General features: G+C 45.2%; 1 protein-coding gene across 1 annotated transcript in view; it reads right to left on the reverse strand.

Annotated features, from left to right (window-relative positions):
* Window positions 1-27,546, reverse strand: part of GPC3 (glypican 3) — a 94,913-nt gene that overhangs the window by 28,691 nt on the left and 38,676 nt on the right. Inside the window, exon 3 of the mRNA XM_058154635.1 lies at window positions 14,976-15,670. Coding sequence (XP_058010618.1) covers window positions 14,976-15,670 — 695 coding nt within the window. The remainder of the gene's footprint in view (window positions 1-14,975; window positions 15,671-27,546) is intronic.

Raw genomic sequence — 27,546 nt, forward strand, 5'->3', positions numbered from 1 at the left:
CTGACACCAAGTCCGAGGCTCTAAGGGCAGCAACCAGCCAACTAGGGTTCATTGTGCAGGAGGGAAAATTGCAAACCCTGATTCCTGGCTTGGGAAGAAATTACAGATTTAGCATGCCCACTGCACCAGAGGTGGTATTCAGCAGGTTCTGACCAGTTCTGGAGAACCGGTAGCAGAAATTTTGAGTAGTTCAGAGAACCAGCAAATACCACCTCTGGCTGGTCCCAGAGTGGGGTGGGAATGGAGATTTTGCAATATCCTTCCCCTGGAGTGGGGTGGGAATGGAGATTTTGCAGTATCCTTCCCCTGCCATGCCCACCAAGCCACGCCCACAGAACCAATAGTAAAAAAATTTGAATCCCACCACTGCGCTGCGCATATGGGAAATGGGCACTGCCTCTTCTGCTACCCTGTAGCTACTCTTTCTCCCCTGTTAAAAGAGGCCATCACCTCTTGTGACCCCCCCACCCCCTCCACCAAATACCCCCCAGTTGTGTGTTTCGGCAAATAAATTCCAGAATACACGCACTCATTTCTGACTCCATGAAATAGCTGCCATAGCTGCTGCGTTTCACAATCTCCGCTTTAATTATGGGGTTGAGATCTTGCTAGCCAACTCCCAGCACCTGGCACATTACAGCTGCTCCGTTCCTCCCATGAGTTTCAGCCTTTTTGGGAGGGGGAGTATATTCCCTCTCTTTCTTTTTCTGCACTTTTCCCTCCCCCCTCCCCCCCCCCGCCAGACACACAAACACCCTGCAGTGCCACAGGCAAAAACCTGGTTGTGGAGAAACTCACTTGAGGCCCCACCAACATCTTTCCTGCTCCAAATGCCAACGCTTCCAGCGAGAATTCCAGAGTTGGAGGTGACATCGGAGGTCTTCTAGTCTAAGTCTTTGGATTACGTGGCCGTGGGGATGCCCCAACGGTCACTAAGCGTGAAACATGGTTCATAAGGTTCTTTTTTCAGTGCCGTCATAACTTCGAACACTAAATGAACAGTTCACTAAATGAACTGTTGTAAGTAAAGAACTCCTATGGACTGCTATAGATTCCCCTAATAAAATTCTACTGGGAGAAATGGTATAAACTAATTGAAAACAGAAAAATAAAACAAACTTAGACATAGCAGAATTTGATGAAGTAAAATAGAGTATAAGAACTTCGTAGTGGTAGGTTGTGTAAATGGTCATAGTTCTGCATAAAAATTTTCTTTTTTGTATTTCTGTATTTCTGTTTTTTTGTTTTTTTGTTTAAAAAAATTGGTTTTTAAAAAAAGAAATTCTACTTTTATTCAGGGGTGAAATCCAATAGGTTCTGGCATGTTCTGGAGAACCAGTAGCAGACATTTTTAGCAGTTCAGAGAACTGGCAAATAGAATAGAATAGAATAGAATAGAATAGAATAGAATTTTATTGGCCAAGTGTGATTGGACACACAAGGAATTTGTCTTGGTGCATATGCTCTCAGTGTACATAAAAGAAAAGATACGTTCATCAAGGTACAACATTTACAACACAATTGATGATCAATATATCAATATAAATCATAAGGATTGCCAGCAACAAGTTATAGTCATACAGTCATAAGTGGAAAGAGATTGGTGATGGGAACTATGAAACGATTAATAGTAGTGCAGATTCAGTAAATAGTCTGACAGTGTTGAGGGAATTATTTGTTTAGCAGAGTGATGGCCTTCGGGAAAAAACTGTTCTTGTGTCTAGTTGTTCTGGTGTGCAGTGCTCTATAGCGTCGTTTTGAGGGTAGGAATTGAAAACAGTTTATGTCCAGGATGCGAGGGATCTGCAAATATTTTCACGGCCCTCTTCTTGATTCGTGCAGTATACAGGTCCTCAATGGAAGGCAGGTTGGTAGCAATTGTTTTTTCTGCAGTTCTAATTATCCTCTGAAGTCTGTGTTTTTCTTGTTGGGTTGCAGAACCGAACCAGACAGTTATAGAGGTGCAAATGACAGACTCAATAATTCCTCTGTAGAATTGGATCAGCAGCTCCTTGGGCAGTTTGAGCTTACTGAGTTGGCGCAGAAAGAACATTCTTTGTTGTCCTTTTTTAATGATGTTTTTGATGTTAGCTGTCCATTTGAGATCTTGCGATATGATAGAACCCAGAAATCTGAAGGTTTCTACTGTTGATACTGTGTTGTCAAGTATTGTGAGAGGTGGAAGTATGGAAGGGTTTTTCCCAAAGTCTACCACCATTTCTACGGTTTTGAGTGTGTTCAGTTCCAGATTGTTTTGGTTGCACCACAAGGCTAGTCATTCGACCTCTCGTCTATATGCGGATTCGTCATTGTCTCGAATGAGACCACCTCTGGCTGGCCCCAGGGTGGGGATTTTGCAGTATCCTTCCCCTGCCACGCCCACCAAGCCATACCCACAGAAATCCAAAAAAAATTGGATTTCACCACCGCTTTTATTCCTTATTTTTTTTAAACCCAAGGAAATCTTCAAAACTGAAGATTTCTGAAACCAAAAGGATGGAGGGGTATATAGGACACAAACTTTTTAATAGTATTAGCCGGGCCCATTTCCCCTTTCTACAGGTGTAATCAAAATGCTAATATATGTTAATGTTTAGTCTGTGGTTAATGTTTTGTCTTCTTAATTTCCCCGGGGCTTTTAGTACAGATTTAAACCTGCCAGGTTGTTCACTCGATTGGCCTCTTTCGGGAAGGTGCATCACGCCTGGAGAATACTGATTAAGGAAAGGGAACAAATGTCTTTTCTGACGAAACCGACCCAAAAGAAAAGGAAAGAAAATTAAAAAGGCGCCATTTGTTATTCTTGGAGGGTTGTAATCATGGGACACGGTTGCTTTCAAGGATCCCGCTTTCTCCTCTTTCAAAAGGGAAAAATACGAGTGGTATTTTTAAAAAGAGAAAGGTAGAATCAGGGCCTGGCAGCGTGCGAGACGTGATAAAGGCGGTGTTTCCACACACATTTTTGTTGCACGCTCTTTTTAGAGCCGTGTTTTTCACCTTAAGCAAAATTAAGAGGTGTGGACTTCAATTTCAAGAATTCCCCAGCCAGCATTGCTGGAGTTGAAGTCCACACATTTTAAACTCCCTGAAGTTTTGAAATACTGTTTTGAAGCCTTTGCAAGCCGTCTTGGTTTCCGAGGGATAAGAGAAAATAAAGAGCGTGAGACTGCTAAAATATCTATCTTTTGACTGAAATTTGAAATGGAAGAACAACTGAAAAAGGGTGTGATAAAACCAGCCAAGATGTGGGCTATAATGTACAGATGCACCAAAAGGGGAAGACCTGGTTGAAAAGACTAAAATTTATATGATGCTATAACTTAAAAGCAAAGGTGGGATTCAGAAATTTTAGCAACCGGTTCTCTGCCCTGTTGCTGGGTGGGCGTGGCCATGGTGGGTGTGGCCTCCTGCACGGGGGGGTGGGGAGGCGCAGTGGTGAAATCCAAATTTTTTTTACTACCAGTTCTGTGGGCGTGGCTTGGTGGGCATGGCAGGTGAAGAATACTGCAAAATCTCCATTCCCACCCCACTCTGGGGCCAGGCAGAGGTGGTATCTGCCAGTTTTCTGAACTGCTCAAAATTTCCGCTACTGGTTCTCCAGTACTTGCTGCATTTAACCCCTGGGGGGGGCATTTTCACCCTCCCCAGATTGCAGAGGGTTTCCTCGAGCCTCTGGGAGACCGAAAACAGCCTCTCCCAGGCTCCAGAGGCCCTCCAGGGGCCAGAAACAGGCTCGTTTTTGGACTTCTGGAAGGCCCGTTTTTTGCCCTCCCAAAGGCTCTGCAGGGGTCCTGCACTTACCTGGCATCCAAAACAGGCTGCGTGGAGACTCCTGGGTGGGGCGGGGTGGGGTGGGCGGGGTCAGCCAGTCCTTGCAACAACCGGTTCAGCGAACCAGATTAAAATTAACATCCGGTTTGCCCGAACTGGTATGAACCAGCTGAATCCCATCCCTGCTTAAAAGGGAATTTTTACAAAAGAAAGCACCTTTAGTATATAGCACCATGAAACGCGCTATCTAGAATGTAAAAATACTTCGAATTTATGATGGAATAAAGGGTCATTTTATCACACGGGGTGGACTTGTAAAAAAGCTAGAAAATTTTGGATACATGAGTATCCAAAATACTCATTTAAAATAAAATAATTAAAATAAAATAAAATAGTCATAGTACATGACTAGCCTTGTGGTGCAACCAAAACAATCTGGAACTGAACACACTCAAAACCGTAGAAATGGTGGTAGACTTTAGGAAAAACCCTTCCATACTTCCACCTCTCACAATACTTGACAACACAATATCAACAGTAGAAACCTTCAAATTTCTGGGTTCTATCATATCGCAAGATCTCAAATGGACAGCTAACATCAAAAACATCATTAAAAAAGGACAACAAAGAATGTTCTTTCTGCGCCAACTCAGTAAGCTCAAACTGCCCAAGGAGCTGCTGATCCAATTCTACAGAGGAATTATTGAGTCTGTCATTTGCACCTCTATAACTATCTGGTTTGGTTCTGCAACCCAACAAGAAAAACACAGACTTCAGAGGATAATTAGAACTGCAGAAAAAATAATTGCTACCAACCTGCCTTCCATTGAGGACCTGTATACTGCACGAATCAAGAAGAGGGCCGTGAAAATATTTGCAGATCCCTCGCATCCAGGACATAAACTGTTTCAACTCCTACCCTCAAAACGACGCTATAGAGCACTGAACACCAGAACAACTAGACACAAGAACAGTTTTTTCCCGAAGGCCATCACTCTGCTAAACAAATAATTCCCTCAACACTGTCAGACTATTTACTGAATCTGCACTATTATTAATCGTTTCATAGTTCCCATCACCGATCTCTTTCCACTTATGACTGTATGACTATAACTTGTTGCTGGCAATCCTTATGATTTATATTGATATATTGATCATCAATTGTGTTGTAAATGTTGTACCTTGATGAACGTATCTTTTCTTTTATGTACACTGAGAGCACATGCACCAAGACAAATTCCTTGTGTGTCCAATCACACTTGGCCAATAAAATTCTATTCTATTCTATTCTATTCTATCATGTATATAGATCAGAGGTGGGTTTCAGCAGGTTCTGACCAGTTCTAGAGAACCGGTAGACGGAAATTTTGAGTAGTTCGGAGAACAGGTGGTAAAAATTCTGATTGGCTCCGCCCCATCTATTCTCTGCCTCCCGAGTCCCAGCTGATTGGGAGGGAATGGAGATTTTGCAGTATCCTTCCCCTGCCACCCCCACCAAGGCACGCCCACCAAGCCATGCCACACCCACCAAGCCACACCCACAGAACCGGTGGTAAAAAAAAAAGGGAAACCAACCACTGATACAGATACAAAGACTTTTTAAAAAGTAATTTTCAGCATGGTTAGAACAGTTCAAAAACCATTTTTTAAAAAATAAAAATGATGATGTGCTTTAAAAATAACAAATAAGAAAAATTATAGAAAGGTATTGGTTTAAATGTAAACCTGCCTGACATGACCTCATGAGGAAGACATATTTCAGGCCCTGAGGGTGCTTCAATATTGCAGCAGCTTTAAATAATTCACTGCCAAAATGTGAAAAAAGGCAACAAAATAGGAATATTTTAAAGAACACGAAGAAAAACCATTTCTATCACAGCTGTTTCTTGGAAAACATGCCTTGAACAATGATAAGGAGTCTAGTGACAGATATCAAGCAATGTTGAATAACAACCACCCGAACGTCAGATCTAGGGGAAATTTTTTAAAAAAATCTATTATTTGGTGGAAAGAGAGAGAGAGAGAGAGAGAAAGAAAGTCTACAAAGGTTCTCTGTCAAGTAAGGCAGACATTTTATCAAATAAAGGAATTTATTAAAGGACATTTTTTACCAGAATGCCATCACTCTCCTTAACAACTAACTCCCACAACACTCTCAAATAATTTACTGTATTACTATTATTCTTCTCTTCCTTACTAGTATCTATGTCTTCCCGCTTATGACTATAACCATGTTGCTTGTATTTTTCAATTTATATTGTTTTAATTTGTTTCCTAGTACGATTTGATAGCTTATTAGTAACCTATGACTATCACTAAGTATTATATCTTTTTATTCTTGATGAATGTATTTTATTCTCCTTATGTAAAAAAAAAAATATTGCTACCAACCTGCCTTCCATTGAGGACCTGTATACTGCACGAATCAAGAAGAGGGCCGTGAAAATATTTGCAGATCCCTCGCATCCTGGACATAAACTGTTTCAACTCCTACCCTCAAAACGACGCTATAGAGCACTGCACATCAGAACAACTAGACACAAGAACAGTTTTTCCCCGAAGGCCATCACTCTGCTAAACAAATAATTCCCTCAACACTGTCAGACTATTTACTGAATCTGCACTACTATTAATCTTCTTATAGTTCCCATCACCAATCTCTTTCCATTTATGACTGTATGACTATAACTTGTTGCTGGCAATCCTTATAATTTATATTGATATATTGACCATCAATTGTGTTGTAAATGTTGTAACTTGATGAACGTATCTTTTCTTTTATGTACACTGAGAGCATATGCACCAAGACAAATTCCTTGTGTGTCCAATCACACTTGGCCAATAAAAATTCTATTCTATTCTATTCTATTCTATTCTAAAGAAACTTACTGAGTTGATTTTAAAGACCGCGGCACATCCAATGTGTTAAATTTAAAAAGACCATTAAAGAACAAACAACAAAAACAGAAGTGACTTTAGCATAAACCCCAAAGTGTGGAAGCTGCGAGAATAAAGGTCTATGAAGATTCTCAGTCATCGAAGTCATGGTTGTCTCAAAGGTGTTTTGGGTTTGTTTTTTTAAAAATGCAAACTGCACTGGTATTTTGAGGAAGAAGAAAAGGAAAAAAAGGAAGACAGAAACACGGCTTCGCTAGAATAAAGGTGTTTCCTCAGGCACAGCTTGCAAAGCAAAGCATCTGTAGATACTGTACCTAATTTTTATCTCTAGACTGTGTCTGCCCCGAACACATTTCCTACAGACCTAGACTAAATATGACAGCAAGAAGGAGGGGGGCAGAGTGCGGGTGTGTGATGGATTAATAGTAAGAAAGCTGAAGTGTATGTAGGTCTCAATTTATGACAACTGGGGCCAGAATTTCTGGGAGTAACTGACGTTCAGCTGCAGAGAATCGGAAACCTAATTCCCAACATGTTGCTTCGTGACCCACAGATGTCTTTTGCGAGAATTTTTTAAAAAATAAATAAATTCACGGAGCCGTCGGGGGATGAGCTTTTTCGAAGGTGATTCGCACAATTAGCAACCGTTGTTGGGCTTCTGATCCCCATCGCTGGAGCCAACAGCAACATGCTCGGAAACAGAGCATTAATTTGTCCGGCCGTGACTTTAATAAGACCCCGAACAAGTGGCTGCTCGTAAAACCAGAGTGGAGGATGGAGGAGAGGGCCGAGGATGCAGGAGATGCTTAATTAAGCCTCTTTTTCTCCTTCTTTTCCTCACGATTAGCATCTTCGCAGCAAATGCACATATTTATATATGGCAGCAGTCGCGGCGTAATGAGAACGCCCGGCCGTTTAATTAAGAGTCGGAAGAAGGTAATCATGTTTTTCCAAAAAGATCGGAGCAGCTCCCAAAGGCTTTAGATTTGCATTCGCCATCAAGAGCCTCTCTGGAGCCAGGCCAGGCAGGGAATGATGGATCCACCAGATTACAAGGATTCGGCTAATTAAAAGGATGCCCTCTGGCTTGCGTCTCTCTTGGAGGGCCAAACGGGGACATGGGCACAAAAGCCGCCTCCTGCCATCCCTTCCCGTGTCACTGCAGTTGCTCCATTAGTAACACGGTTAAGTCCATCTGGTTTCCCCCCCCCCCAATTGATTTTGCGGATCAGAAGGTCACAAAAGGGAGATCACGTGACCCTGGCACACTGCAACTGTCATAAATAGGAGACAGTTACCAAAACAAATATCCAGCAACCGGGACCCAGATAAGCGGGGATTACCACCAGACAAATGATCAAGTAGAAAACCAAATTAAGAAATTACCGAAAAGAAAACCATGCTTCCACCAATGTCATTAAGGGTGAACAACGGTTGTAAGTCACTTTTTCCAGTAGCATCGTAACTTTGAATGGTCACTAAATGAACTATCATAAGTCAAGAACTACCAGTGTGCCCCCTTCCAAACTCTAGCATATGAAAACCGTGCATGATTTTCTTTGGTGCATCATTTTTCGGCTTTTCTCTCAAAATCTCCGCAGAAGGCTGCACAGTCAGATTAAATCTCCCGTAAATGTATTTTCAGCCGATCTAAAACAGCAAACACAAGCTTCTTTCAGGGTCCATTAACCCCCTAATTTCTTTTTTTTTCTAAAGCAGCGTTTCTCAACCTCAGCAACTTTCAAAGTGATATGTGGACTTCCAGCTCCCAGAATTCCCCGACCAGTATGGGTGGACTTCAACTCCTAGAGTTCCCTTGGCCACGCATCACAAAATCGCTAAGGCCCAGAAACGCATAGGACTACCTGTATTGGGAGGGCAGAGAAAGTGGGCAGGTGAGTTTCTCCTTTTTTTTTTTTTTTTTTTGAAGAAGTGGGGATTTTGACAAGCTTCTCCTTTAACATTGCCGGGTTCTTCGTCGCTTGCAGCAGGGGTGGGCTTCAAAAATTTTAGCAAGGGGTTCTCTGCCCGGTTGCTGGGTGGGGATGGCCATGCTGGGCGTGGCCTAGTTGGCCTCCTGTACCACGGGGTGGGGGTGGGGGGCGTTTTTGCCCTCCCCGGGCTCTGGAGGCTTTCCTCAAGCTTCCAGGAGGACAAAAACGGCCTCCCCAGGCTCTGGAGGCCCTCTGGAGGCCTGAAACAGGACCGTTTCCAGCCTTCCCGAACTTCCGGTAGGCCCATTTTTTGCCCTCCCCGAGCCTCCACACCAGAGGTGGGTTTCAGCAGGTTCTGACCAGTTCTGGAGAACCGGTAGTGGAAATTTTGAGTAGTTCAGAGAACTGGTAAATGCCACCTCTGGCTGGCCCCGTCCCCATCTATTCTCTGCCTCCCAAGTCTCAGCTGATCAGGAGGAAATGGGGATTTTGCAGTATCCTTCCTCTGGAGTGGAAAGGGAATGTGGATTTTACAGTATCCTTCCCCTGCCATGCCCACCAAGCCACGCCACGCCCACAGAACCAGTAGTAAAGAAATTTGAAACCCACCACTGCTCCACACCCGCCCTGCACTTGCCTGCCTCCAAAACGGGCTGCATGGGGACTCCTGGGAAGGGAGGGGCAGGGTGGGCGGGGCCAGCCAGGAGTGGGATTTGGGGGTTCTCCAAACTGCACAGAATCTTAGCTAGAGGTTCTCCCGAACCCCCGCGAACCCCCAGCAGCCCCTCCTCTCCCCAGCCTTGCAGGCGATTTCGTCTTTTGCAAAATGCAACATATCCCCCTCTTCAGGGAGGCGGCGGAGACTTGAAAAAGGCTGAAACATTTTTCACCTTGAAAAATATCCACTCTAGGGGATGAGTTTGGGGGGGGGGAGCTGAAAGATTTTGCTGGCAGGGCAAAAGGTTCTTTTCTGATGACCAAATCTTCTCCCAAAGGTCCGGAAGAAAAGAGGATGCGCTTGGGGGGAAGCTGGCAGGTTGAAATCTTTTTTGTCTCCTTCCCTTTCCAGAAAATCCAGAGCGAGGCCACGGCAGCTGCCCTCCCTTCTGAAGCGGCTGCTTTAAATTCTTCCTGGAAACGGGCTTTTTATACAGTCCATCTCGCGGCTACGAGGGGTTATGGTGACATTGGGTCAGAAATGGGACAGCATTTATAGCCGAACGTACCTGAGCCTTAACAATTGCTTCTCTGTCCCAGTTAACACAATCAGCAGTGGATGAGTAAGTTTTGCAGGCTGGAAGAAATGCCTAATTGCGGAGAATTGTTATGATTGGACACGACCTTTCCTCTAAATCACTTTTATTGCCCTTCACAAGATCTCTAATGCTTTCTGCGGGTTCGTGGCTTAGGATGTCTCCTAATGGGCACCGCGTTCTTTAAAAAGGCAGCTTTTATTTGCCTCTTTATTATGCTTTTATATATCTAAGTAATTCACGTTCCCTGGGCAGCGCAGCAATAAATCGGAAATGTAAATACAAGCAATAAAGATGTGCAGTCAAAAAGTTCTGAAGTCAAAGGCTGTGCGTGTGGAGGGTAGAAACACAACACGGAAAATCAAAGGGAAAGCAGAAAAGAAAGGAAAAAACAGGAAAATGAAGAGCTGTTTTCTAAGTGCCAGCATTCCCTCCCCCCCAAGAAAAAAACATTTGGAGAGGCATCATGCAACAGGTGCAAAAGACCAGGACCACAAATGAATAGAATAGAATAGAATAGAATAGAATAGAATAGAATAGAATAGAATAGAATAGAATAGAATAGAATAGAATAACAGAGTTGGAAGGGACCTTGGAGGCCTTCTAGTCCAACCCCCTGCTCAGGCAGGAAACCCAGCATCACTTCAGGCAAATGGCTATCCAACCTCTTCTTAAAAAATTCCAGTGTTGGAGCATTCACAACTTCTGGAGGCAAGTTGTTTCACTGATTAATTGTTCTAACTGTCAGGAAATTTCTCCTTAATTCTAAGTTGCTTCTCTCCTTGATGAGTTTCCACCCATTGCTTCTTGTTCTACCCTCAGGTGCTTTGGAGAACAGCCCGACTCCCTCTTCTCTGTGGCAACCCCTGAGATATTGGAACACAGCTATCATGTCTCCCCTGGTCCTTCTTTTCATTAAACTAGACATACCCAGTTCCTGCAACCGTCCTTCATATGTTTTAGCCTCCAGTCCTCTAATCATCTTTGTTGCTCTTCTCTGTACTCTTTCTAGAGTCTCAACATCTTTTTTACATCATGGTGACCAAAACTGAATGCAGGATTCCAAGTGCGGCCTTACCAAGACATTATAAAGTGGTATTAAGTGCTATTAGTGATAAATGGATGTATGACTAAGCACGCCTATGCGCAGGAATCTAAACTAACTGGTTGGCACTATTCTGGCATTAGGTAAGGGACCACATAATTCAAGAGAATTCAAACTTGGTCAGTTTGTGGCTACGTAGAGATTCTAGGCTGATTCCTCTTTTGACTCCACCTTCTCTCTGCTCCTCCTTTTCTTACATCGTTTGAACCTCAGAGGTGGCATCACGCTGTGCTCTGAGAAGCATGATTTAAAAAGGGCCACTGAACCCGAGGCAGCCAGCTATGCCAACCTTCTTCCCTTGCTACGTCTTTGCAAAAAAACAGCTGAACCTGAGTGATAACAAGTTATAAAAATTACTACAGATCAGAGGCATAACGACGGGAGAATGCTCCCGGACAAGAGGCACAGGGCAAAAATAAGGCAGCTAATATCTGGAAACAGCTTTTTATCCATTGGGATAAAAAGTGTTTTTACCACTCCCAAATGGTCTTGGGTCCGTGCCCAGGTTCACACTCACATTCGGTGAATTCACACAAAAATGCATTTTTGCACACGATACAATTGGCGTTATTCCTGCAAAGTTGACATGGTGTGGGTAAGCCCCTGGCACCTCCTGCACCCGTGCCTTCGTCTCCCCGGGAGGTTAATTGACCAATCTCCTAATAACCCATCTTTTCTTCTCTTCCTGTACAAATTGAATTGATTTCATCGCAGGCAATTATTATTTATTAGGCTTCCTGCTCCAAACTGCTCCTGCCAACCAAGTGCCTGGGAGCCATTTAGACCAAAATAGATCTGAAAGGGAGTTAGTGAGCCGCCTTCCTAGCTCTCCTTTACGGGCTGCAGGAAGTTACATTTCTTCCTTGTTGGTTTTCACAACACCTTGTGCTGCAAGGAACAATGAAGCACCTGACGCTTTCTCTTACCGGTGGTGTCTTAATCAAGATTCTCCCCTGGTTATTCATTTGAATCTTTGTTTACCTTTAATGTACCAGTAAATTGTTCACGAGTTATTAACGCCAGCACAGAAAAGCCATTTGCTTAAAATCACCTGCCTTCCCTCCACCCGCCCACCCGCCCTCCCCCAAAGCACCTAATGTCTTGCAATTAGAGAGCTGTAGAAATCCTCCATCAATCCCCTTCATGGCTTCATTCAGGTTACAGTAGCATTTCCAAACTTTAAGGCAGGTGGATTTCAACTCCCAGCCAGCATGGGGGTCACGGGGGGGTGCGTGTGTTTGTGTGTCACCATTTGCAACTTTCCCGGGGGGGGGGGGGTAGGGAGGGGGCTTCCGGCAAGCGAAACCAATGGGAGAGGTTGCAGCGGCTTTAACGACCGTAGCAAAAAAGGCCATAAAATCGGTGTGACTTACTTAACAACCAGTTCGCTTAACAACAGAAGTTCCGGTCCTGATTGCAGTTATAAGTCGAGAGCTTACCTGTATTTTTCGTTTCTTTGTCCTGCTTCTTAGCAAAGCTATACTGAACCTGAGCAGGCCTCCAAAAGGCAGGTTGATATTAGGATAAAAGACCACCAGAGTTGCAAGCTGAACAATATCCCTGAACAGTGTTTGTTAACCGTGGCAACTTTTAAGATGTATGGACTTCAACTCCCAGAATTCCCCAGCCAGCGTTGCTGGCTAGGGAATTCTGGGAATTGAAGTCCATACATCTTAAAACCACCAAGGTTGAGAAACACTGTCCTAGAAGGATCCAAAAGTAACCCACTTGTTTGTTGCTGAAAAGTAAATTATTTGGACGCGTCGCCACAGCCAGAATGAGTCAAGCTCAGATTGCTGGAGACTTCATCTAGCTAAACCTGGATGATGATGAGAAGCTAAGCATGGTTGGGCCTGGATTCCTATCCCCCAAGCGAGGGAGCCCACCAGGAGCTTAGGAAGACCTGCCTACCCATCTTTCTCTTGGAAGGACCAATCGTTTTCATGCTATTGCCGGGGAAGCGACATGGGCAGAGAGGAATTTCAGCCGGTTCAGACCAGTTCTGACGAACTGGTAGCGGAAATTTTGAGTAGTTCGGAGAACCGGTAAATACCACCTCTGACTGGCCCCGACCCCATCTATTCTCTGCCTCCTGAGTCCCAGCTGATGAGGAGGAAATGGAGATTTTGCAGTAACCTTCCCCTGAAGTGGGGAGGGAATAGTTGATTTTACAGTATCATTCTCCAGCCACGCCACCAAGCCACGCCCACAGAACCGGTAGTAAAAAAAATGTGAATTCCCACCACTGGACATGGGTCTGTCCATGCGGTCCTTCCAAATGGAGTTCACATTTTAAGAGTCTTTCTGCAGAAAGCGGGCGTTATGCAGAGCGAACCCCGAGGTTCAATTTCATTATTACTTGTAGAAATGCCATGCTGGATATCCTCTGAAAGGAAAGAGCCCAAGACAAGTGTGTTTCCCTTTGGAGGAGAGCAGCCAACGGAGAAAGGAGACCAAGGCGGGTCGGGCTCTTTGAGAGCTTCCTGGGATGGGAGAAAATTAAGATCAGCCTCATTTCCTTCTTTCCGATAAAAAGGATGACTTGCAGCCGACCACATTTATCAAGCCGTCATCTTAAAATTAAGAGCAGGGGAAAGAAAAATTGGGAACCTTTTATGGTCCATAACCCTGCCGTACCATGACCTACAAGATGATCTCAGCTGCCTCCAAGTCTTCTTCAGAGGGAGAAAGATGCTGGTTAAAGAGCTAATGTCCTCTTCTGGGCCACGTCTTAATGGAAGCCCATCAGCCAAAGCAGCAAACACTGGCTCCAGGTGTCCTATGAATGGTCCCCCAACTTTCTCTCCCCACTGAGAGAAGGTAGGGAGAAAGAGAAAGAAAGAAACAGAGAGAGAGAGAGAGAAAGACAGAGAGAGAGAGAGAGAGATGGAGAAAGATGTAGATAGATAGATAGAGAAGATATAGATAGATAGATACCCTGTTTCCCCTAAAATAAGACATCCCCTGATAATAAGCCCAATTGGGCTTTTGAGTGCATGCACTAAAATAAGCCCCCCCCAAATAAGCCCTCCCCAAAAATATTTAACTGCATGCGCAGCTGATCCCTGCCATTTCCTCTGGTTAAGGTAATAGAGACAGAGCTGAAAATCAGGTAAGATGGTAAGAGGAGCCCCGCCTTGCTCCATATGCCCCAAAATAATAAGACATCCCCGAAAATAAGGCCAAGCACTTATTTTGGGGTTCAAAAAAATATAAAACAGGGTCTTATTTTCGGGAAAACACGGTAGATGAATAGAATAGAATAGAATAGAATAGAATAGAATAGAATAGAATAGAATAGAATAGAATAGAATAGAATAGAATAGAATAGAATAGAATTCTTTATTGGCCAAGTGTGATTGGACACACAAGGAATTTGTCTTTGGTACAAATGCTCTCAGTGTACATAAAAAGATAAGATACATTCGTCAAGAATCCTAAGGTACAACACTTAATGATAGCCACAGGGAACAGATAAGCAATCAAATCATATTAGGAAACAGTCAATAGAAATCGTAAGGATACCAGCAACAAGGTTATAGTCATACAGTCATAAGTGGGATGAGATGGGTGATGGGAATGATGAGAAGATTAGTAGTAGTGCAGACTTAGTAAATAGTCTGACAGTGTTGAGGGAATTATTTGTTTAGCAGAGTGATGGCCTTCGGGAAAAAACTGTTCTTGTGTCTAGTTGTTCTGGTGTGCAGTGCTCTATAGCATCGTCATTTTGAGGGTAGGAGTTGAAACAGTTTATGTCCAGGATGCTAGGGGTCTGTAGATAGATGATAGATAGATAGATAGATAGATAGATAGATAGATAGATAGATAGATAGATAGATAGATAGATAGATAGATAGATAGATAGATATGGTAGGGAGAGAGGGAGGGAGAGACAGACAGACAGACAGAAACAGACAAAAGTAGATAGGCAGATAAGTGATAGACAGACAGACACATCCTGTAACATTGGTACTCCGCAGACTAACAAATGGCTCTAGTAAAAGAAGAACTTACGGTCGTGACCAACTTCCCAGCGTTCTTCTGCATGTAACCGATGGCATCTTGAACCAAAGAGAAGAGGTTGAGGAGCACGTGTTCTACGTCGTAGGTGCCCTTCATGCCCTTCACCATGCCTTCCAGAGAGCGGAGATATTCCCGCCAGTGACCGTCGATTTCCACCACGCTGGCCAAGCACCCTTGCAACACCCCGCCGCAGAATCCCGCACACGGCTTGGCCAGGAGCAGATCCTGGCACTGGGGGCAATACCACATCTTCAAGAGCGCCCGTCCACACTCCTTGCTGAACTTCAAGTGATCAGTGGTGTTGACCACTTCGATGCCGAGGTTGAGAGCCTGGAGGAAGAGCCGGGTGACCTGCAGGGACTTGGACACCTGGGTCATCATGATTTTGGGGAAGGGGCCAAATGCCTTCAAGTCTCGCCGGGCTAGTCGTAGACACTCCAGGGTTTCCACAGGAGGGTCGGGGGCTCCTGGATGGATCAGGTGGGGATAGATCAAAGGGAACAGGCTGTCAAAGAACTCGTTGACCATGTCGTTGACGTTGATATCGGAGCCCAGGATGTAGAGGGAGATGTCGGTGAAGAATTCCCCCACCAGTTTAGAAGTCCTGGCAGCCACGTGGCGAAAGTAGTTGCTGAACATGGAGTTGGTGTGGTTCCTGGCATGGCGCACAACCATTTCAAAGGCTTCTGGAAAAGCCAAAAATGGGAGAGAGGAGGTGGTTAAGATACGTCAGCAGGCAAGACAATCGCAACAGCAATCTTATTAAGGATTTTCTGGGAGAAAGATGTAAAAAGCCGGAGAAACTCGGGAGAAGAAGGACTGTGTCCTGTTTTGGACATCATGATATAAAAAAGATGTTAAGATGTCTAGAAAGAGTGTAGAATAGAATAGAATAGAATTTTTTTTTTTATTGGCCAAGTGTGATTGGACACACAAGGAATTTGTCTCAGTTCATATGCTCTCAGTGTACATAAAAGAAAAGATACCTTCATCAAGAATCATAAGGTAAACCACTTAGTGATAGTCATGGGGTACAAATAAGCAATCAGGAAACAATCAATATCAATATAAATCGTAAGGATACAAGCAACAAAGTTACAGTCATACAGTCATAAGTGAAAGGAGACGGGTGATGGGAAGGATGAGAAGATTAATAGTAGTGCAGACGGAGAAATTTCTTGACTGTGAGTCAAATTTAACTAGTGGAACGACTTGCCTTGTGGGTGCTCCATCACCAGAGGCTTTTAAGAAGAGATTGGACAACCATTTGTCTGGAATGGTATCAGGTGTCCTGCCAGGGGCAGGGGGTTGGACTAGATGACCTCCAAGGTCCCTTCCCACTCTGCTATTCTCTCATTCTGTCAAGTGCCAAAGCGCATAGATCCCCTTTTTCTCTCTGAAGCTGCCTGCAAGCCTTGGGCATTTCCCACTAATTGGTCCCCAGCATCCAAACCCTCTTTGCTGCTCAGGTGATCAAAGAATGCCTGTCATCCACCCCCCCCCATCCCGCCACCCCCAATTCCACCAGCCTGTGAATTAGCACAGCAAAAGGGGGGGAAAAAGAGAGGCGGTTGGTGGAGGATTGTGACAGGCAGGAGGCATTACATTTTCTTTGAATGCTAAATAGTCCCACACCATCTTCGGCCTCCAAACCTCCAGGGCACCATTAATAAAAGGGATGGAAACTTTAACAAGCCCTTGGCAGGTGGAAAGTCGCTCACCTTTCCTGGCAGGGCAGCTTTCAACAGAATGGTTGACAGAAATGGGGGAGGGGGAGGGAAGGAGAACCAACCGAGCCCCTAAAAATGATTCCCATGAAAAATTGAAGCTTGTCTGGATTCTCCCAGCTCACGTTAGATCCAAACTGAGATCGAATTACAGATTATTCCTATCCTGGGGGTCCCCGCAGGAAGACGGAGCTGAAAATTAAGCCACTTAGCAAGATTAAAAGCCCGGGTGCCTGATTGTTCACAGCACCTTTTAGTGGAGGCTGTCATTAAAGTAAAGCACATCGCACATTAAAATCAAGTTGATTATGCATCGGGCACTTTAAAGGTTGTGGAGTCCTTGGTGCTCTCGGAGCTGGGTTGTTCTCTGCAAAAGGTTTCATTACCTGACAAGGTAACAACATCGCCATCAGTGAGCACTTCTGAAAATTCATATTTCTGTTCTATTCCAAATGATCATGATGGCTAAACTCTCTTATAAAAACAAATATCCGGCAACCGGTAGCCAGATAAGCGGGGATTAACCCCAGACAAACAATCAAATAGAAAACCAAATGAAGAAACTACCAAAAAGAAAACCATGCTTCTACCCACTCCAGCAAACTGTATATAAATAAGGAGAAAACCCCACACTCCCTCTCACTGATGATGTTACGTAGTTGAAATGTTATTGAAATGTTATTGATATTGATATTGAAATGTCTGCAAGTCAACAACTAAGCTCACAGAGCTTCGAGGACCACCCAGTTCAACCCTGAACTACAACATTCTCTTTTATTGGAACTTTAAACTGTATGCTGTTTCTTCCATCGATGATGATAGTTTATCATAGCCAGTTCTTTAGGTGTTATTGGCTTAATTTTCATTGAGTTCTTCCCCAAAACCTGGGATGTCGCAACTTAGTGTTCCAAATCCGTCTAGTCCTTCGGGAGAAGGGCGGTATAGAAATTAAATTATTATTATTATTATTATTATTATTATTATTATTATTATTATTATTATTATTATTATTATTATTATTATTATTATTATTATTATTATTATTATTATGGACACGCTGTAGCACTTACACAATAGTGGAGAAAGTACAAAAGGCAGCTGACCCAAAAAGGAAAGGAAAGGATCTACAGAAGAATTTGGTCCTTCAAGTTTCCCCCCCAAAAAAAGAACGTGGAGAGTAAGAGTCACACAATACATCCAACACGGATTGGTTTTCTTCAGCCTTGGTTGAGCCAACCCGGTGAATCCCGACATCGTGCTATGGAAACCTTGTTTTACAACTTATAGTGTCGCACAAACCCAACAAGCCATGGCCTGGGAAGCCTTCTCTTCTTCTCCCTTACCCAACCCAACTAGAGCTTCTTTGGAGTTGTCTGTGGTGCTGGAAGCTTCATCAGCCTTTGCTAATGGTGGCCTGGTCACCACCATTTTCTCGTCAAACTACAGTAAGTCAACATCTTTATCTTACCCAGGTGAACTGTAGAAAATCCCCTCGCCTCTGATCTGCACCCACACCAGTGACGGAGCCTGTTGTGGTCCACCAGCAGCCTGTGCAGCTGGCAACGGAGTTGGACAGCGATGAGGCTGAGGAAGAACATGGGCCAGTCCTGAGGCTGGGGAAGGCCTGGATGAGGGCTCTGCATCGGAGGCAGAGGTGGGGCCAGGGCAATATGGGAGTGATGTGCGGACTCCAGAGCCTCTAGAGGCTGACAGTAGTGAGGCAGAGGAACAGGAGGAGCCTGTTCCTAATGCACACATGAGAAGAGCTGCCAGAAGGCAAGAGCAGCTCAAGCAAAGAGGACGACTCAGGAGTAGGGCCAAGAGATGATTGGCCCCTCCCATAAGGCTTAAAAGACCAGCAACGGCATTTGGGCTCTTTGCCGGAAAACAACGTTGATCGCCTTGCTCCTTGTCTTGCTGCATTTATTTCTTGTTGGCGTCTTCTGCTTTTGAACTTTTGCCAAGAAAAGCCTTTAGCAGTTTGCCTAATTAGACCAAGGCTGGTGATAAGACTGAAGAATTGTGTTATGAAGGATTTGTTTTGATTTAGTTTGGACAACGCTGAGAATGAGTTAATTCTCAGCTGTTCTAATAAAGGCTGTTTGTTTTTGAACTGATTGCATCTAATACTACCTACTTGGGCCTGGGTCACAACAGAGCCCTTGAACCATGAACAAGGTATCCAACTACCACCCACAGTCCTCAGGCCACCTTCTCTTCTCTCCCTGACTCCTATCTGGGTGGGTCAGCCATCCCAACTTCAAAGCTCAGATCATCATCAAGGTTAAAGGCCGTTCCACCCTCTAATAATCGTGATAGGATTTTATTCATCAGCTTTCCTTTTTCTGCTCCTGGAGAGTCAGTTTGGAACAGAACAATACATTTTTTACAGATTAGGAGAGGGAAAAAAAATCCTATTTCTGGTAGAACTTTTCTTTAATTAATGGATGCAGTCTGAGATAATTTAACATCGTACTCCACTGCCGCATTAAACTTTATGTAGCTTTTCTGATGTCTAATTATCATACTTTGCAACTCAGAGCAGGGAGGACGGGGAAGGGTAGGCAGAAGATGCATGATTAATTTTTACAATTTCCAGGATGGGGGAACGGAGGAAACACACAAACACACAATCCAAGGCAGTGGATCTGGAGTTAAAATCTGAAAAATCTGCAAAAAAAACCCCAAGTCCAAAAGGGCCCCCCCTGGAATCAATTCTAATAAAAATCAAGACTACCGTGATACAGGAGTGAAATGCTCCCAGTTCGGACTGGATCGGCCAATCCGGTAGCAATGGCGGCGGGTTCGGATAACCGGTAACAAAAATCCCTGGCTCCCCCCCCCATGCGCACCCAATGCCTAGTTGCCCGTTTCCCGCGTCTTTTAAAAAATGCTTTTAAAAGTAAAAAAAACGGCTCTGACAATCCCAGCTGAGCTGCCTGATCATCAGAGCCTCTTTTTTTTACTTTTAAAAGCATTTTTTTACAACCTATTCGGCCAAATAGGTAGTACAAAAATGCTTTTAAAAGTAAAAAAAAAAAGATCGCGCACCACAACTGATTAACCCCCATCCCGCACATTGTTCTACTCCTTTTGGCCTGCATTGCGCATGCACGTGCCCAGCGCACATGTTCAGCCAGCAAACCGGTAGTAAACCGGTTCAGATTTCACCACTGCCGTGATACCAATTTTGTTGTGCTTCGGTCTACCAATTTTTAAATCAATGAAATGGGTGCAACGGCTATTGTCTTGTTCCTGCAGGATTGAACTACCACATTGAAAGACAAAATTAGAGTCTGTGGGCAACCCAGCATCTTGGCTGGCTAGAACTAACTAATCATTCCTGCAGGAAAAAAAAAACATTTCAAGGCACGATTTATCTTGTATGAAAGAATGATCAAATATTTCTTCCTTTTGTTTAACTCAGGGTTTTTCTAGTTTCCTGTAAAAAAAAATTTTTTTTAAAAAATGCATTCCACTATTTTTATTGGATTTTCCTTTTTTTATTACATATTATAAGAAAAGCCCGTAACCTTTGACTGGTGAAATAGATTTTTTTTTTTAATGAAAAAAAGCCATTCCTGCATTTTCACAGAGATGGCATTTTGAAGAGATTTGTTCCTCTTTGCAGCTAGAAGAAAGTGAGAAAGATTCTCGGAAAACAGAATGACAGGCACTTGGTATATTAACAATTTAATATTGTCAACACTGCACCTATGCTAACAAATATAATACCAGAACGAGATGCCAGGCTGAATTTACTGATCAATCCTGATAAAGTCAGCTTTAAGAATTATCCAATGCACCCTAAATTTGTATTTCCTTAGCAAGATTTAAGATAATTCTTAAATCTTCAGCAGAAAAGTTAGGAATTAAGCATGAAGTAATTAAGATATTCCCGCACACCGTAGTAAGAGAAAGCTGGCGGAACTGCAGGAAGCTTGCATTATAGAGCTGAAAGGGACCTTGGAGGTCTTCTAGTCCAACCCCCATTCTGAAAAGATGGACACACACACCATGAAGTTGTAGAGCAGACTTTTGCTCTTATAAACCGGGCAGCAAAGCGACTGAAAGTCCCATTCTGAGTTTCTTCGTATTTCACAAAGAGCAGCGATGTCATCATGCACATAATTGGGAGTTGAGAAGTTAATTTCTTTCTTGACTTTGGAACCGGACCGAGAGCCAACAGATGTACTCTACTAATTGCCTACTAACAGATTTAATAAATGCAACCACGATAGCTTCGTTTGGGGCCGGCGTGCAGTCGTCTCCTGCCTAAAGTGGCCTTTAAAATTAAATGCATTTGCCTGCTTTCCTCCAAGTCATGCATTTTTCATCTACTACCACGTTTATAGCAAGGGATGATTTAAGTCCAAGGCAGCCCAACTGTATTTTAAAATTAACATCCATCTCTTGGGGAGGCCGACTCAGAATTGATGAACTCTTCCCCGCAGAAGGCAAGTCTGCCCAATTGCTTGGGACTTGTCACCATAAATCCCAAAGGTGCTCCAGACCACCCAGGGTGTGAGTCTTCTCCCCTACTCACCCCCACCTCCTCCCGGAGGGCGGAGGGCAGATCCAGGAAGGCCACTTTGAGTAAACAAGCTGACAGAACACGAATGTAACTGGAAGGGACTGTTGTCCGTCCACTCAGACTCAGTGCTGGCGCTCAAAGTTGTGTGTGTCTTTCCTGCAGACCACAGGAAGCTTAATGAGTTCCGAATCTACTGACTTTATAGAACTTTCTTTCGGGAAAGGGAGGTGGGGGATCATCAGATGTATCTATCTTCCTTTCTGTCTGTCTATCTATCTTTCTACTTACCTACCTATCTACCTTGTCTGTCTGTGTTTGTCTGTCTGTCTATCATCTAACTTTCATCTAGCTACCAGTATCTATTTATCTACCTACCTACGTCTATCTGTCTGTCTCCATCTATCTACCTATTCATTTACCTACCGTATTTCCCCGAAAATAAGACCCTGTCTTATTTTTTTTTTTGAACCCTGAAATAAGCGATTGGCATGCACTCAAAAGCTTGATTGGGCTTATTATCAGGGGATGTCTTATTTTGGGGGAAACATGGTACTATTTATCTATTTATTTAATTATCTATTTATCTGCCTGCCTGCCTCTCTGTCTCAGTGGTGAAATCCGATTTTTTTTTACTATTGGTTCTGTGGGTGTGGCTTGGTGGGCATGGCAGGGGAAGGATACTGCAAAATCTCCATTCCCACCCCATTCCTGGGAAGGATACTGCAAAATCCCCATTCCCACCCGACTCCTGGGGAAAGGACATTGCAAAATCTCCATTCCCACTCCACTCTAGACCAGCCAGAGGTGGTATTTGCCGGTTCTCTGAACTGCTCAAAATTTCCGCTACCGGTTCTCCAGAACCTGCTGGATTTCACCCCTGGTCTGTCTGTCTATCTACTTCTCTCTCTCTTTCTCTCTCTTGCTTTCTCTCTCGCTCTTTCTCTCTTTCTCTTTCTCTCGCTCTCTCTCTCTCCCTCCAGAAAGCCACAAGATTTAATAACAGCCTATTAACTTTTTCTAAAGCAGGTCTACTGTAGCTGCATCAGAAATGGACAGCACCGGATTCCTGTAAATGTTCAACTGCACCCCAAACCCCCTTTAAAAATTGCTACTAAAACATAGCAAGTCACAGGAGTCATTTGATTAAAAAGGTAGACAGAAATTCAATGCAAATCCAGGTACAAACAACATCCTTTGATTTTTCCAGAATTCTGCATCAGGATGGTTTAACATTAGCTGTTCTTTTAACAAACCTGAAAGTTTGCAAACAGCAGGTTTTGATAAGATCGAGAGACACGTGGTTGATCAATTAATAAATAATCAGAAGATGGTTTGGAGCAGGAAAGGCAAACAGAAGACATTGTCTTGAGGCTTAATCCTCCCCACACTGAGAACGCATATTTTATAACCTTTGCACGCAAGAACCAAGAGAGAATACATTTTTTTCCAACATGGTTAAATATTCATCCCCAGGACTGGAAACGTTCAGACTCGCAAATTTTGCATTTGCAAAATGAGATGCCCAGATCAGCATTGCGCTGCCTCGTGGTAAAGAGCCTGCAACCACATTTAAGCCATAGCTTAAAGTCAGCTCAGCACTGCGCAAAGCTCCCTCTTTATGTTTGCCTCTGGCCTTGATGGTTTTTCTGGCTGTCAAATTCCATTTAGGCAGAATCCCACCCCCCACCCCCCAATTTTCTTCAAAGGGGAGAAAGGGAGAAGGAGGAGGAGAAAACATTTAGTTGCAGCTGGAATTTGGTCTCCGGGAAACATTTCCATTTTCCGTTGAAGGCTAAGCCGTTCACTGCTATGGATGGCAGAAAAGGGATCCTTTTTTAAAAAAAATAAAGAAAATAACCAGAACTTGTTTCGTTTTGAGCAATGGCTCCCTTTCAGTTCAACCTGTGAATTCCAGGGCAGAGGTTGTTATGTATTAACAGTTGTGCCTTTAAATATTTGAGCGGGAAATCAGCACGTTGCTGATTGGACGAAGCCTCCAGCAGAACTGTATAAAAGGAGAGGTTTTTGCCCCAGCCTGTTGCTGGGTTCACCCTATATTAAAGAGCTGTTGTCACTACCCTGGTCTCCAGCCTCGTTACTTCCCGAACTTAACATTGGCGACGAGGATGGGATTTCGAGGCTAAGGAGAACCAGAACCGAGCTGAAGCACGCTAGTCCCGAACCCAGCAAACTCAGGGCAGAAACGCGGAAATGGCAAACACGCCACCCGCACCGTACAACCCGGGCAAGGAGAAATGGGAACATATATGACCCGTTTGAAAGCTTTCTAGAAGCCAACGAACTACAGGGGATCCTGATAACCGCAACCGGGCTTACTTCCTAAGCCATGGGGGGCCGGAGGAAATCGAGATTGCGGAAGCCCTGGCAGAGCCAACGCCGATACAATCGGTATCATGGCCGACTCTGCAGACTTTGCTGAAGAACCATTTCGCACCGACGCCGTCCAAATACGTGCAGCGGTTCGAATTGGAGAACGTAGACAGATGGAGGCGAGTCCATCGGTGACTACATGGCCGCTTTAAGAAGAGCGTCCAAGGACTGCGGATACCGAGACTTAGGCGAAGTGCTACTCGAGCAACTCATCCGAGGGGTCAGGACATCCGCCTACGGCGACGACTGCTAGCCAGGAGCAACCTGACACTAGCCACCGCTCTGGGACGAGGCCAGAGCACGAAATGTCTACTAAAGCAGCAGAGACTCTGCAAAAGCCTCTTCAATCCAAGGCGAGCGCAAAGCCAGCGCCAGTACACCAGGAGGAGATTCAGTCCGAATCCGAAGGTGAGGCGAGGATGAGGAAGGGTCTGCGGACCGAGAAACGCGACACTGAGGACCGTGGCGAGTGCGGAAGCTGCGGAGGGCAGCATCAGCGCCAACGCTGCAGGTTTAAAGACGCAACATGCGGCGGTGTGGGAAGAAAGGACACTTAGCTCAGGTTTGCAGAGCGGCCCAACCTTCCGCCGAAAATTCAAATCGGCCAATCAAAGCGGAACCGGAAAGGCGGCCCGCGATTGGTTCAAACAAGAAAGGCGCAGTCTAACCAAACGACTGTCATTATAGGCGCGCCTCAACCAAAGTGGAAAGAAGATTTTCACAAAGCCCAAGATCGAGGGAGTACGGTGCAGGCTTGAAGTGGACACGGGATCAGCGATCACCATCATGTCCTGGGACACCCTGGCGAAGTCGCTGCCGTCCGTCGCGGCGCCATCTGCAAGCACAGCGGCTACGAGTGCACGACTACCAGGGAATCGCATCCCTGTTCGAGGGACCACCTCCGTCCGAGTCGAGTCGGCCCTCACAAAAGATCCTGCCCATCACGATCGTCGAAGGAACTCTGCCCAGTCTGTTGGGACTAGACTGGTTTCGTGCCCTGGGCATGGGAGTGACTGGCATCTACAGAAGTGACTGCAATTTGAAAGACATTCTCTTTAACGAGTTCGAAGATGTCTTCAAGGACTGCCTGGGCAAGTACAAGGGACCCCTATTTCCTTCAACTTAGACCCCAGGTAGCCCCCATTAGGCTTAAGGCGAGGAGAGTCCTTTGCCCTAAAACCAAAATTGATAAGGAGCTGGACAAGCTCATAAATCAGGGGTTTTGGTGCCAGTCGATCACGCAAAGTGGGAGGCGCCAATCGTCACCCCATCAAATCGGACGGGTCAATTAGAATTTGCGCTGACTACAAGGCGACGCTTAACAAAGCCTTACAGAAAAGCGCGTGCCGGTTCCGTGGTGCAACATTTATTGCACTCCTTGGGGCAAGGCAAGTCTTTGCAAAGTTAGACTTGGCCCAAGCCTACCAACAACTGCCAGTAGACGCCCGCACAGCCGAAGCCCAAGCGATTGTGACGCACAGGGGGCATTCAAGTGCACCGATTGCAATTTGGGGTTAGTGTGGCACCAGGGCTGTTCCAAAACCTGATGGAACGACTACTGCAAGGGCTCCCAGGGGTAGTTCCCTACTTCGATGATGTCCTAATTTCAGGGGAAAACATGGAGGAATTGGGGGAGCGGTTAAGAAAGGTCTTGAGCATTTTCCGGACAGCCGGATTAAAAGTCAAGACAAATAAATGTCAGATAGGGGTCGAATCGGTCGATTTCTTGGGCTACGGATAGACAAGAAAGGAATTCACCCTACTGAGAGCAAAGTTAAGGCAATTAGGAAGGCTCCAGCGCCCAAAAACAAAGCAGAGCTGCAGGCATTCCTGGGATTGGTTAATTTTACGCGGTCTTTTGAAGAACAAAGCAACCGCTATGGAACCGCTGCATAGGCTCTTAGGGAAAAATACTGTTTGGTCTTGGGAAAGTCAGAAAATAGGGCTTTTGAAGCAGTAAAGAACCTGCTCTCAAGTGATAGCCTGCTCATCCAATATCACGACTCACTACCCCTAGTGCTGGTTTGCGATCGTCCCCTTATGGGGTGGGGCTGTACTCAGCCATAGACTTCAAAGCGGCACAGAAGCCCCTATAGCGTTCTACTCTAGAACGATGTCCTCCCCAGAGAGGAACTACAGCCAATTAGACAAAGAAGCATTAGCCATTGTATCAGGGTCAAAAATTCCATGAGTATGTCTTTGGGCGGAATTTTGAAATCGTGACTGACCACAGACCGTTACTGGGATTACTGGCTGGCGACCGCCAACGCCTGTGGCACTTTCGCCACGTTTGACTCGATGGACTATATTTTTAGCCGCTTACTCATACAAGCTGCAGCATCGACCGGGAAAGAAGTGGGGCATGCAGGCGCATTGAGCCGATGCCCACTGCCAGGGGCGACCGAAGACCCCACTCCGGGACACCCATCCTCCTTATTGACTCGTTGGACTCTGGCCCAGTCACATCAAAGGAAGTGGCTCGGGCATCATACCGGGACATTGTGTTAAGGACTGTACTCGGTTGGGTACAGAGGGTGGCCCGCTGCGCGAGCAGTTCAAAGAATTTGTTAAGAAACGTGATGAGCTCTCGGCTCAAGGGGTGCCTGTTATGGGGTGATCGTGTAATAATTCCTGTTAAGTTAAGGGCAAGGTATTGGACCTCCTCCACGAGGTCACCCAGGCATCGTAAGGATGAAGGGTTAGCTAGAAGCTATGTATGGTGGCCACTCATGGACGCAGAGATTGCTGAGAGGGTAGGGAAATGCCAAGCTTGCCAAGAGTCCAGACCGCTACCCCAACAGCCCCAGTCAGAGAATGGGAAAAGCCCCAAGGGCCTTGGTCAAGAATCCACATTGACTTTGCTGGCCCCTTTCACGGCCAAACGTTCCTAGTGGTGGTGGACGCATTTTCCAAATGGTTAGAGATCATACTTATGAAGTCCACCACAGCCGAAGCAGTAATCGCAACCCTGCGCCACCTATTCGCAACTCACGGGTTGCGGACACTCTGGTGTCCGACAATGGGCCCCAATTCACGGCAGCCCAGTTTGAAGAGTACCTGGCAGAGGAAGGCATCCGACATGCCCTCTCTGCACCTTTCCACCCTCGTCGAATGGCCTTGCAGGCGTTCCGTCCGGGCGCTAAGGAGGCATTGTCCAGGCTCAAGCCAGGTGACTGGCAAACAAAAATAGACTTTTTCCTAGCCGTCCAGCACAGAACCCCAAGCACAGCCACGGGAAAAAGCCCAGCCGAATTGCTAATGGGACGAAAACTCCGGTGCCCACTTGACCGTTTGAACCCCCATTACACACCCGAGGGTTACAAGGGGGAGCTAGAAAAAACAAGGGAAATGAGCATAGGCGACCGGGTGTGGGCCCGAAACTATGGGGACGGCCCGAGTTGGGTCGCCGGACAAGTAACAAAAGTAACAGGGCCAAAATCGTACGTGGTAGAGCTACCAGACAACCGAATGTGGCGGCGCCACATAGATCAGTTAAGGAAACGAATAACTGGCCAAACCAAACCAACAGAGACAGGTAATGACCAATACCACTTTGAATCCACAGCCGACAATGACCCGGGGGAGGCGCAAGACTTAGCTGAGGTTCCAGAGTTCCAGCGACGCCATCAGGTCCCCGAGGGAAACAGCAAGGAAAATTCCAAAATTAATCCAAGGCCGGATGGCCAAGAAAAAGAGTCGGCCAATAATCCAGAGCCCGATGGCCTAGAGAAAGAGCTGGGAGGAGAAAACAGCCCCTCCGACCAGCTCAAACCACCACCAGAACTGAACCGCGAGGTCAGAAAGAACTAGGAGACGCCCAGGTTATTTGCGTGACTACGTCGAAAAATAACATGTGAATAAATATGTAAATAAGACCAAGTGTTTTCTGGGAGGGGAGGAGTGTTATGTA

The sequence above is a fragment of the Ahaetulla prasina genome, chromosome 11 (genome assembly GCF_028640845.1).
Source record: "Ahaetulla prasina isolate Xishuangbanna chromosome 11, ASM2864084v1, whole genome shotgun sequence".
Classification (NCBI taxonomy): Eukaryota; Metazoa; Chordata; class Lepidosauria; order Squamata; family Colubridae; genus Ahaetulla; species Ahaetulla prasina.